This window comes from Anabrus simplex, chromosome 5 (genome assembly GCF_040414725.1).
Source record: "Anabrus simplex isolate iqAnaSimp1 chromosome 5, ASM4041472v1, whole genome shotgun sequence".
Taxonomy (NCBI): Eukaryota; Metazoa; Arthropoda; class Insecta; order Orthoptera; family Tettigoniidae; genus Anabrus; species Anabrus simplex.
This window is the reverse complement of record NC_090269.1, coordinates 20,713,201-20,725,642: the sequence shown is the minus strand read 5'-3', so window position 1 is coordinate 20,725,642 and position 12,442 is coordinate 20,713,201. Positions and strand designations below refer to the sequence as shown.

Genomic DNA, 12,442 nt, shown 5'->3' with positions numbered 1-12,442 from the left:
ACAAATGTTGCCTTACTTTCAAACATTACTTCATGAGAACTACGTTTCAAATTTTCAATTGTTTGTTTACAACGGGTAGCCTCTTCTTTTATTTGACAATTGAGACTTTAAACGTGATGGTAAGTTAAATATTCCCAGCGGTATTCGCGTTCTATTCAAACATTAAGAGCGTCTTAAACGTTTTCTCCCCATGTACCCGTTGTCAAGGAACGTAAATCTACGTTAAATTCAATATATGAAAAAGGGGACGTGGCACCTGACGGGAATGTGTTAGGTACTTAGGTACTGAATTCAACTAAATACTTTTGCGGCTATATTCTCTATATAATAAGCTAGCAATTCCATCAAAGGGATAATAGTTTAGAATTATTTCGTGCACGTGTCTCCTTAAGATTGTTTCTTCTCAGAATTGAATGTTGTTCTTTCCCCTCTTATGTTACAGTGGTGGCACAGGCGTACAAAGTGGAAGTTGAGGTTTTGGGAGCTTCAAGAGGTTGCACTGCTGTACTTCGCTGTGTGGTCCCGAGCTTCGTCAAAGAACTAGTCCGTGTAGTGTCCTGGGTGCAGGAGCCAGGGTTCTACGTCTACCCATCGCTTCAAGGAGGTAAGGAATATAAAGGTTAATTTTCACCTGGCTTAGAGAAGCATGAAATTAGAAATTAGAAATTGACCTATGTCTCCGCATTTTATTACATTTTTGTATCTGAATAAGATTATTAATTCTTTTTTGAAACCGGAAGTTCAGCAGCTATCACTAGAGAGAAAGTTCACTATGAATAGCCACCCTAACACTAGGCAAGCCACAACGGTTCAGCCTACTTGTTAATGTCTGAAAAAAATAGAAAAAGTATATTAATATTCATTGGAATTTGCAGAAAGTTGAAGTATTAATTATTTTCGGTCATGTACAACTTGGAGGGAATCTCTCAAAATCACAGTTGACGTATCTTTCAGAACATTAGTAGAAAGTCGAAACTGTTATTCATAGATACATTCATGATTGTTCTGCACACACACCAGACAACATAGAAATAACTTCATAGTTATTAATTTTATACTTGTGATCCAAGTCAATAAAACAAGGCTTATTGTGCCATTTATCTTCTTTATAACTTCCTAGGACTTCTTTTCAACTTTCAAATCTGACTCTTCGATCAATAATGACGCTTTTGTTGGATTTCCTATCGATAACTGCAATATCCACTGAGCCTTGAGTTGACGGTACAGATTACTTCTTTATATACTTCGAAATGTGTTGTTGTTTTTAAACAGTCAGCTGTTCCTATTATAAGGCTGTAGGGCCTGTTGTTTCGTAAGAGCTCCTCTTTGTGACAGACACCAAGAACGTGAGGAAGGGTATCAGTCTCTTTGCACTCGCAGCACCTGTTCCCTGGATGGTTCAGTCGACTACGTGTAAAATCCACAGTTCTAGCCCTTCAGGCAAGCAACTCAGCGTTGAAAACATCCTAGGGATATGAGCTACGAATTTTAGGTAAATAGGATATAATAAATTATGATAATATATTCTTTATTTATTCCTAAAAATTACAATCATTTTCTTAATTATTGTAATCCGGTCGATTAGAGTAGTAGTTTGCCTCTTCCGACCACTACGAGCGCTAATGTGAGTCAATGCGTTGTTTCAGTTAAGCGCCACTACGAGCGCTGTTTCACGTAAGTCCATAAAACTACATTCGGTGTGGATATTTTAAAAAACATATAAAAAGGGCCTGAGGGTATTTAACCAAGGAACATATTACAGAAAGAATTATTTAAATAAGTTTATCTGGCTAGGATTTGAATAAAAAATAAAACTAGTAAAGAAACTAGCGATCTTAGGCTGCTTTTCCGAAGCTGCATTTAGGCCGGAAATGATTTTCCAAATTTGTTTTCTGTTTGTTTTTTAGTTTGATTCTAACCGATCACCACCCTCTAGGACCCCGGTAACGCCCTAGCGGTGATGAGGTTAATAACCTTACCCACCAGTTGAGGGAAAAGAAGGAGATAGGAAAAGAGAGAGAGGGAGAGAAAAAGAGAGAAAAAGAGAGAGAGAGAGAGAGAGAGAGAGAGAGAGAGACTGGTGAGAAGGTTGCTATTGTGTCCGCCCCATAAGGGTAGATTAAGCGAACACAAGAGAGAACAAGGGCGAAAAAGAAGCAACAAGTAACAGTACATCAAAAAATTTCAAGGATAAAAACGGCACCAGCCAACAACATGATACTAAAATTACCCAAAAGGAAGAAAAGAGAGACACTTACCCAAAACGTGGAGGAAATGCGACTTAAGGTCCGTGGACAACCAAACAAAGAAATAGTTGCAGCGCTGCACCAAATGTGGCAAATGAAAACCAACTTTCAAGTGATATGAAAGAAAACTTTAATAGACATTTAAATGAGAGGTAACATTTCAAGATAATATCAGGAGTGGAGCTAGGTTCATTATTAATTCAGATAACACCTTGAACCATATTGTTTAAAAGAAAGTAAATACTCGATTAACAATAATTGGATTAACCTGCAAGAAATTAATGTGATTAATAAATAAATACCCAATGAGGCAGCTTTAAATAAGAAAATGCAGACTTCATTTAACAAAATAAAGGAACTAAATCGTAAAATCAACAAGAAAAAAAAACAACAGTGACCTCCATACCGTCAAACAAGATAATTAAATATTGATTTAAATGTGATCGATCACGCGTTTAAGAGAAAAAAAACAAATACCATGTTTAGAAACAAACCGTAGTTCCATGACCTTTAGGCCGGTTGCCTTTTAACTTTACCACAATTCGTTCCAATTTCTACCAAGGGCAATTTCCAAGGGCACACGAAAATAAAGGAAGAAGTTACACATTTCGCCCAGCCAAAAAACGAGACGAAACGACCAAAGGTAGGCCGAAATAAATCACCTTATATGAAAGAAATGCCAACGATACCAGGGAACAAAAATATATTCATCCCACAAGAACACACCAACCAACAACAATCACGGTAAAACAAAAGCCACCACCATTACCCAAACACACGTTGCCATAGTAACGGACAAGCAAGCACGGTCTACAAATGAGAAGTAAAACCAACGGTTTTAAGTCAAAAATAAAACAGAGATCCCAGAAACAATGCAAAAAGAACAAAAGGAGAAATAAATCCCAGAAGGCAAGGAACCCGAAGGAAAGCTAACCCCGCTACCTTGGAAACTGCGCCTTGGTTCACACCTTATTGTACAATCAAGTGCAAAAAAAAAAAAAAAAACTTTTACAGAATTTTACGATAATCATACTAATTTTTTCCACCGTGCGAACCGCATTCTAAAATGATTAATTGCCGAAACCGTTTCCTAAGGTTCACAGACGCACACGATATCCAGCACAATTTTCGAAGAGGAAGTCTTAATCCAAATATTATTATTATTATCATCGTTACAGTTATCTTGAAGTACGCCGAAACACATAAATCTTCTTGCTTCCCCAGAATTACTTTAATCCAAAACAGTTACATACCTTTGAGTCCAGAAAAATTGAGAAGTTCAAACCTTGGCCATTGTTATTGAAGACCGGCAACCACGAGGCCGTGAACTAAAGTTGTTCCCCAAGGATCCTGGAGGATTATCGTAGCAAAAACATAATCCAATGAAACAGTAGGAGGCCAGCAACTAATAGAATATGGGATAATCCCTCAAGTTGGTTTCATGGGGGTTTCAGCACTACCTCCCGCCGCATAGCGGAACACTCACATACACGTCTATCCATGGCGGCTACAGCACGCCGACTCCCTCGGAAGTAGTTGCTAGGGGACAAGACTAGACTCGCCTCACCACTCGCTCACGCGCAGTAGGCGCAGACCAAAACTCCGTTCAACAGCGCGCGGCATATCATAACAAAGGAGATATTGGCGAAAGCCGATTGACATAGAATTTCCAAATGGCAACACACATGCCAGTTCGAAAAGGTTATGGGGGGGGGGTCACAACTACTTAATACTGTCTCAGTCCTCCCGCCCCGAAAGACGACAAATCTGAAGCATAACACGATGATGATGTGGTGGTCACATATATATTAAATTTGGGCGAAGTAGTCCAACAGGAAACGACCACCAAGATTAACTAATTTTAGTTAGGAGTTCACATGACCAGGTTAATAGTCCAATACACAGTTCCATATCACATAGTTTTTAGAAATAATTGGCGGGCTGCGATCAACATCAGTGTCCAGAAACGTTAACCGAGCACACGGAAAGCCACCAGAGTAAAGTTTGTCATCAAATAGAGAGCACAATGACCAGAGTTCGCCAAATATTCAGTTTCACCCAATACACATTGTTTCAATGCATCAGACAATGATATAGTTTATGACAAATGACGCAGTTCACCTTGAGGTTCGGCAACTCTCACACTAATCACAGATGTACTGACCCAAAATTAAACGAAAACCACACGACTATAAGTCCACGCATCCAGGTTATTTTCTCAAGCACGGTGGTAAATTAATTTTTAATGCATGAATACCTTTACAAGTCTCCTTTGATATTAAGGAAATGCATGATCTCGAGTTGCAAAAGGGTGACAACAGGGGAAAGAAACGCACAACGGGATCAGAGGAGGACCAAAGAAAGCGCAATTGGTGAATGTAATCCTCAAAATAAGTGAACCGCAAATATTAGATCAACACAGTTTTGTTATGCTTGATTGAGTCAGGGCCACGGTACACCACTCAAATATAGAAGTGAGTAGTCAACAGGGTAAGCACCAGTCAGTACACGGAGTATCCATAATACCAGAATGGAACGAGCAACCACACCCATCACCATAGCCAAACAAGACCTCAAACTTCAACACTCGATTCGGTTAGCAACCCAATACCCAGGTTTTAAAAATTACCGCAAAAACAACAACCCATAATCAAGAGCATCAACCACAACATAAGGTGCCATAACCGCAGTGCCAAATAGCAATATTCCACAGAAGTACAGATCAGAAGCTCTGAGTGAAACAACACCTAACCCACAAGTACCATCACGACAGTACAACGGCTTACCACCACTAACTAAACATAAATAAATATGACATAGGTCAAGAAGGTTTTTCATCTAGACAAAGATCATTATACAGGCGTACACCAAAGAAAGCAAGTTAAGTCCAAGATATTGAATTTAGTAGATACAGGGCTACGACACAGTGAAGAATCGACCACTAACAGATCCCAAGATCCACTGACAAGAGCATTAGGGCAAAAAAGAATTTCAAATACAGGTTCAACTTCCCACATCAAAATACACCACCTAGTTGAATAAGAGAGAGGACAAACAACCAAGACGCAACAGATAAATCCAGCTTCAAGAAGTCAGAGTTAGGATATTAAATATGGAAAATCCAAGGCTTAAAAGGGTAAACATGTTTAGAGCAAGGGAAGGATTGACTGGACCGGTTGGAGACTTCTTAAGGTATCCAGATGGAGGGTTCGCGAACAGTCTGTCATCGACAACAAATCAGCCAAGCAACACCAAGCAACCGCACACATCATTAGTCACAAATAAGCTACATGGACTAAACGGGACAGAAATAGGGATAGAAGAAACACAGGAGGGAACACAATCTGGAATCAGTAACCAACCTACTACACAGAACCTTAAATACACATTAATTTCACAATGGCCAGCCAATCAAATTAAAAGGCAAAGTAAAACCTCAGATCGGAAGACCAAAATGGAAAATATCGAGCAATGACGCACACAACGTACACCACCGGATACCCAATAGGGTCTCGGCATTACCCGGTCTACAAATAAGTGACTTTTCCATCACACTGTCGCTCTACAGCCAACAGGTACTTTCTCCTATCCACCAGGAGAGCAAGCAAATAAAACATAAGTGGCGGAATACGAGGCGGGTCCATGGAAAATGCTCACAGTAGCATGAAGAAGGCAGTACTCTACAAGAGGACCGCATAATCTACTCGCAGGAAGATTCCACTACCGACTAAGAGAATCCTAATCCGTCCCATACCAGAGTAGCAAACCCATAGCACGGTAAGATGACAAACACCAAAGTCAACAGACACAAGAGATCCACTGTGAAAAATGAAACACCATAGAGTGGTAGGTAAAATTAAAAGAGCTTTACTGTTGAAGAAGTTACAGACACGACATCAGATCAATAGGAAATGCATGGGAGACAGGGAAAGAAAACCCGAGCAAACCAAACAGGCACATTACTGAAGACCAACAAGCTAATTCTGAGAGTAGTAGATTCATGTAGAGGAAAATGGCCATATCCACAGAACACGGAGGTAAATCAAAGACAGACACGAACACTGCCCATACCAAGGTGCCAACATCACCAAATAATACAACACAAAAGAATAACCCAACCATGACAAACCACACCGGACAAGTGTCAGCTCCACAAAGGGATTAAAGGAACACAAACATCCTCAACAACAAGCCGTGAAGTTCTCATGCCACCCCAAAATAAATCCCCAAAAATAATCCACGGTACCGTCACAACACAACCACCTTACATATGTCCAAAGCCATCCCAATGAAGGTTCAAAAGGGCATATACCACCCCTCAGGCAGAGGATCATCAACAACACAACACAAGACCCGACAAGTAGATATGGTAGGGAATACTTGAACCCACAACTCAAAGGAATTAGATAAGTACCAATAGGTTAACAAAATTTTTGACAACACATATTCTAGGCCTATAATTACCACGGCAGTGCACGATACCAACAATGCAGAGAATTAACAGGCATAAGAAACACCAAATTACCAAATAACGTTTACACCGGGATGAAAACCAAAGCAGTAGTTCAGAAAAGGTCAATTAGTTTAATTAATACACAGCAAGACAAGTCACGAGTAGCAAAACTTGAAGTGGCCCAGACACCAGATAAACATCCTTGAACTAGTTGATAGGTTACACGAGGAAGATGGTTCACGACACACCAGAAATAGCTAAGTACGTCGACCAATAACCAGGAAGGAAAAAACCAGTTAAAACTATAATAGCTCAGGCACAAGGCCATCCAGTTATCCCAACCTAATACCGGCCAACATGGCCCAACCATAACCGATGACTGCCTCACAACCAGTTGACAGAAAGGATAACTCCAATCACAAACCAAGACCAGACATACATACATATTCACGGATGGGGATGATTAAATGAGAGGACACTCAAGCCGACAACACACAGCACTCAGTCAAGGCACAAACACACAGCTCGGTAATGATTGAGGCACATCATATAGGCAGATTTCAATATACCAAATTCCACACAAGGATGCGAACACGTCTCTAGTAACAGGTCAAATAAACCAGACAGGATCTCACAAGGGTGCATATTTAACGCCACACTAAAAGCCAACTACACTTCAGATAACAGAAACCTAAACCAAATTTAAAGAAATAACAATAGACGAGTAAGGTTAAGCAATTTCCAAATTAAAAACCAACCAAAGAGCACAGAAACATTACAGGCTTGAAAAGTTTCAAAATACCATGATGTTGTCCACTAGATTATCAGATACTAACAGCCAAGAACGGTCACTGGCATGGAAACAACAGAGGTTAGCCATAAGTTAGTAGGGGCAAATAACTTTACCCACACAGCCCCAATTAAATGAAAAGCACATACAACCATCAATGCCATAACACCAGGTCACATTTCAAAACCATGAAAGGGCATAACACATCACCGTACACTTCAGCACATAACCGATTACACATATAAGTAGGCATATTTGGACATGCTTAGTGGCCAGGTCAAATTATAATCAGAATCACACACCAGAGTTAACGCAGTAAGAAGGTATTAAATTTAGAAGACCAATAAACGGTTAGCATGTACACCACCGAGGTACCATACAGGAAATATGCTAGAAATGATAATAACAACATTAAGTCTCGGAGCCCCAAGGCAAGGCCAGAACAGATAACGCAATAAGGTGATCCCAGGACACACAATGTCACACTGCAAAAGCAACCGAGCAACCTTCACATAACATAATGATCAGAAAAGCTCTCCACGATAAAACCAGATTACTTCCCACCGAAATCGCAACCACAGTATGCAGGTAGGCAGCAAAAATACAAGGTTGACAGCCAGTACAGATAATACAGGACATGTACCAAGCGGTAGTACACCAGTAGCCCTGAGTCAACCAAGTCATACTCCATTACAAGTTGTTCAATTATTACAACTTCCACCAACCCAGAATAATTAATTACATGCAGTCACTCACCAAATCCGCCAGGAAAAGGAAGAAAAATTTACAGGTCACCTCGAAACAGCAAGGCAGAAGCAGAATTCACAGCACAGGAACCCAAAGGGTTTCAAAATCATAATCAGCAAGTAGATGAGTCCATACAGCTCAGCATAAACACAGTTGAAAGCAACAGGGAACTCCAAAACACAGGTACATGAAACAAATAACATAGGGAATTACACGAGATCCTTGCATTTCCTTTTACAATAGTTATTGACAATAACACTTTCAGTTTCTTAAGTCTTTGGTTTCCATTCACCAACATTCACTACAGCACTGCACCAAGCAAGGGTAGAAAGGGAGGAAAATTAGGTAGCACAAGGCAGAAACAACAGAGATTAGGCAGCAGAGCAACAACAGTGGAACAACAAACAACCACGCTCTGCTACCACTCTAACCGATCACCACCCTCTAGGACCCCGGTAACGCCCTAGCGGTGATGAGGTTAATAACCTTACCCACCAGTTGAGGGAAAAGAAGGAGATAGGAAAAGAGAGAGAGGGAGAGAAAAAGAGAGAAAAAGAGAGAGAGAGAGAGAGAGAGAGAGAGAGAGACTGGTGAGAAGGTTGCTATTGTGTCCGCCCCATAAGGGTAGATTAAGCGAACACAAGAGAGAACAAGGGCGAAAAAGAAGCAACAAGTAACAGTACATCAAAAAATTTCAAGGATAAAAACGGCACCAGCCAACAACATGATACTAAAATTACCCAAAAGGAAGAAAAGAGAGACACTTACCCAAAACGTGGAGGAAATGCGACTTAAGGTCCGTGGACAACCAAACAAAGAAATAGTTGCAGCGCTGCACCAAATGTGGCAAATGAAAACCAACTTTCAAGTGATATGAAAGAAAACTTTAATAGACATTTAAATGAGAGGTAACATTTCAAGATAATATCAGGAGTGGAGCTAGGTTCATTATTAATTCAGATAACACCTTGAACCATATTGTTTAAAAGAAAGTAAATACTCGATTAACAATAATTGGATTAACCTGCAAGAAATTAATGTGATTAATAAATAAATACCCAATGAGGCAGCTTTAAATAAGAAAATGCAGACTTCATTTAACAAAATAAAGGAACTAAATCGTAAAATCAACAAGAAAAAAAACAACAGTGACCTCCATACCGTCAAACAAGATAATTAAATATTGATTTAAATGTGATCGATCACGCGTTTAAGAGAAAAAAAACAAATACCATGTTTAGAAACAAACCGTAGTTCCATGACCTTTAGGCCGGTTGCCTTTTAACTTTACCACAATTCGTTCCAATTTCTACCAAGGGCAATTTCCAAGGGCACACGAAAATAAAGGAAGAAGTTACACATTTCGCCCAGCCAAAAAACGAGACGAAACGACCAAAGGTAGGCCGAAATAAATCACCTCATATGAAAGAAATGCCAACGATACCAGGGAACAAAAATATATTCATCCCACAAGAACACACCAACCAACAACAATCACGGTAAAACAAAAGCCACCACCATTACCCAAACACACGTTGCCATAGTAACGGACAAGCAAGCACGGTCTACAAATGAGAAGTAAAACCAACGGTTTTAAGTCAAAAATAAAACAGAGATCCCAGAAACAATGCAAAAAGAACAAAAGGAGAAATAAATCCCAGAAGGCAAGGAACCCGAAGGAAAGCTAACCCCGCTACCTTGGAAACTGCGCCTTGGTTCACACCTTATTGTACAATCAAGTGCAAAAAAAAAAAAAAAAAAAAACTTTTACAGAATTTTACGATAATCATACTAATTTTTTCCACCGTGCGAACCGCATTCTAAAATGATTAATTGCCGAAACCGTTTCCTAAGGTTCACAGACGCACACGATATCCAGCACAATTTTCGAAGAGGAAGTCTTAATCCAAATATTATTATTATTATCATCGTTACAGTTATCTTGAAGTACGCCGAAACACATAAATCTTCTTGCTTCCCCAGAATTACTTTAATCCAAAACAGTTACATACCTTTGAGTCCAGAAAAATTGAGAAGTTCAAACCTTGGCCATTGTTATTGAAGACCGGCAACCACGAGGCCGTGAACTAAAGTTGTTCCCCAAGGATCCTGGAGGATTATCGTAGCAAAAACATAATCCAATGAAACAGTAGGAGGCCAGCAACTAATAGAATATGGGATAATCCCTCAAGTTGGTTTCATGGGGGTTTCAGCACTACCTCCCGCCGCATAGCGGAACACTCACATACACGTCTATCCATGGCGGCTACAGCACGCCGACTCCCTCGGAAGTAGTTGCTAGGGGACAAGACTAGACTCGCCTCACCACTCGCTCACGCGCAGTAGGCGCAGACCAAAACTCCGTTCAACAGCGCGCGGCATATCATAACAAAGGAGATATTGGCGAAAGCCGATTGACATAGAATTTCCAAATGGCAACACACATGCCAGTTCGAAAAGGTTATGGGGGGGGGTCACAACTACTTAATACTGTCTCATGATAGAGTTATCCTAGACTCACAATTTGAAACCTTTCTGGGATTTTAGCCCTTCTACTTTCGGCTCAATTGAGGAAATTGCTCAATTTTACGTTTATAGCAGTATGGGGACCCTACTTTGTGTGCTTAGAAATATTTGCAACATTAAAATATCTTCAACATTTCGGAAGCGGAATCCGTGAAATGGTACCTTCACCTTCGTATTCGTATCAGAATCACCACGGCTTAAGTTATGGGGATGGTAAAACACTTGGCAGCCCAATCGAGCGTACAAATCAGCTACCATGCATCCGAGCGTTGTCCCATATGATTATAGAAGGAGTCTGCAGAGAGTGTCACCGCTTCCAACGCAACGCCGATCGTAGTTTATGTTCCAAAACTGAACGATGTAATGAATATCAAGGCTACTCACATTGAGGCCTCCACCTCGATAGGCGACGCTCTACTACGCAGCACGGGACATGCGCAGAGTGCTGGATGGCAGAGTCCATGGACTGTGAGGTAGTTTAAGTAAGGACCGAACGAGTAGTAGAAGCGAGGGACACTACGTTCGTTTCGCGGCGTATATACATAAATATGTTCCTAACCTTCATGGATGTGACTCTCCACTTGACGCTAATCATTACAATACTCTTTATTTTTATTTTTTCTAGTTGCTTTACGTCGCATCGACACAGATAGGTCTTACGGCAACGACGGGACAGGAAAGGGTAGGAGTGGGAAGGACGCGGCCATGGCCTTAATTAAGGTACAGCCCCAGCAGTTGCCTGCCTGGTGTGAAAATGGGAAACCTCGGAAAACCATATTCAGGTCTGCCGACAGTGGGGTTCGAACCCACTATCTCCTGAATACCGGATACTGGCCGCACTTAAGCGACTGCAGCTCTCGATCTCGGTTCATTACAACACAAAGAGACACGTAAATGATATCGCATACGAAGGAATGTATTTTTTAAATATTTTCTACTTCAGTGTAGGTTATTAACTAGATTATTTATAGGCTTTGACTTGGGTGGGGAAAACTCTTCATTGCATCCACTAGATATGGCCGGCATATAATCCTCTTCAAGTAGGAAAAGTATACTCAGCAGTAATCAACAAACCGTGACTTCTTAATCAATTTAATTGAACGTAGTTCTGGCTGTGGGAGGGTTTCGTTGATTCTTGTATTCAGTATTCCTTTGTCACAATTCAGAATATTTCAGCTGCGGTCACCAGGGAGGAGGTAAAAGCTTCAAGGGTGCTCGTCAGGCTCAACTCGGAGCTCTTTCTTGTTTAGCTAAGGGGATGAGAGCACAAGTGCATGATATGTTGGAGTAAAAAGGGAAATAGGAGTGCTTCACAAGAACAACTGATGCATGCGTAAGTCAACCGTTGAACGTTCTTCAGTTTTTACAGTATCTACGTCATATCATGTCTTTGTGCACCAAACTTCTGTCAAATAAAATATTTAAAACAATAGACGCAGGCCCAACTATTAATACTCTAAAACATCCCGTCCTTAAATTAATCCATATTTGCATTCAAGAGTCACTGTGTGTTCCATGGTACATATACGCACATATATTTATTAAACAGTGTAACTTACTCAGAATTACATACGTAGTGGACGTTCTTCAGCTTTTACAGTGTTTAGGTTATACCATGGCGAATGTTTGTGAAAAAATTCAATCAACGAAATTTTATTAATTAATTAATTTCGTGTGGCT

At 40.3% G+C, this 12,442-nt stretch overlaps 1 protein-coding gene across 1 annotated transcript in view; it reads left to right on the top strand.

Moving 5' to 3' along the window:
- LOC136874332 (cell adhesion molecule Dscam2) overlaps positions 1–12,442 on the top strand; it is a 1,095,748-nt gene that overhangs the window by 56,913 nt on the left and 1,026,393 nt on the right. Inside the window, exon 2 of the mRNA XM_068227756.1 lies at positions 443–604. Within this exon, the coding sequence (XP_068083857.1) occupies positions 443–604 (162 nt within the window). The remainder of the gene's footprint in view (positions 1–442; positions 605–12,442) is intronic.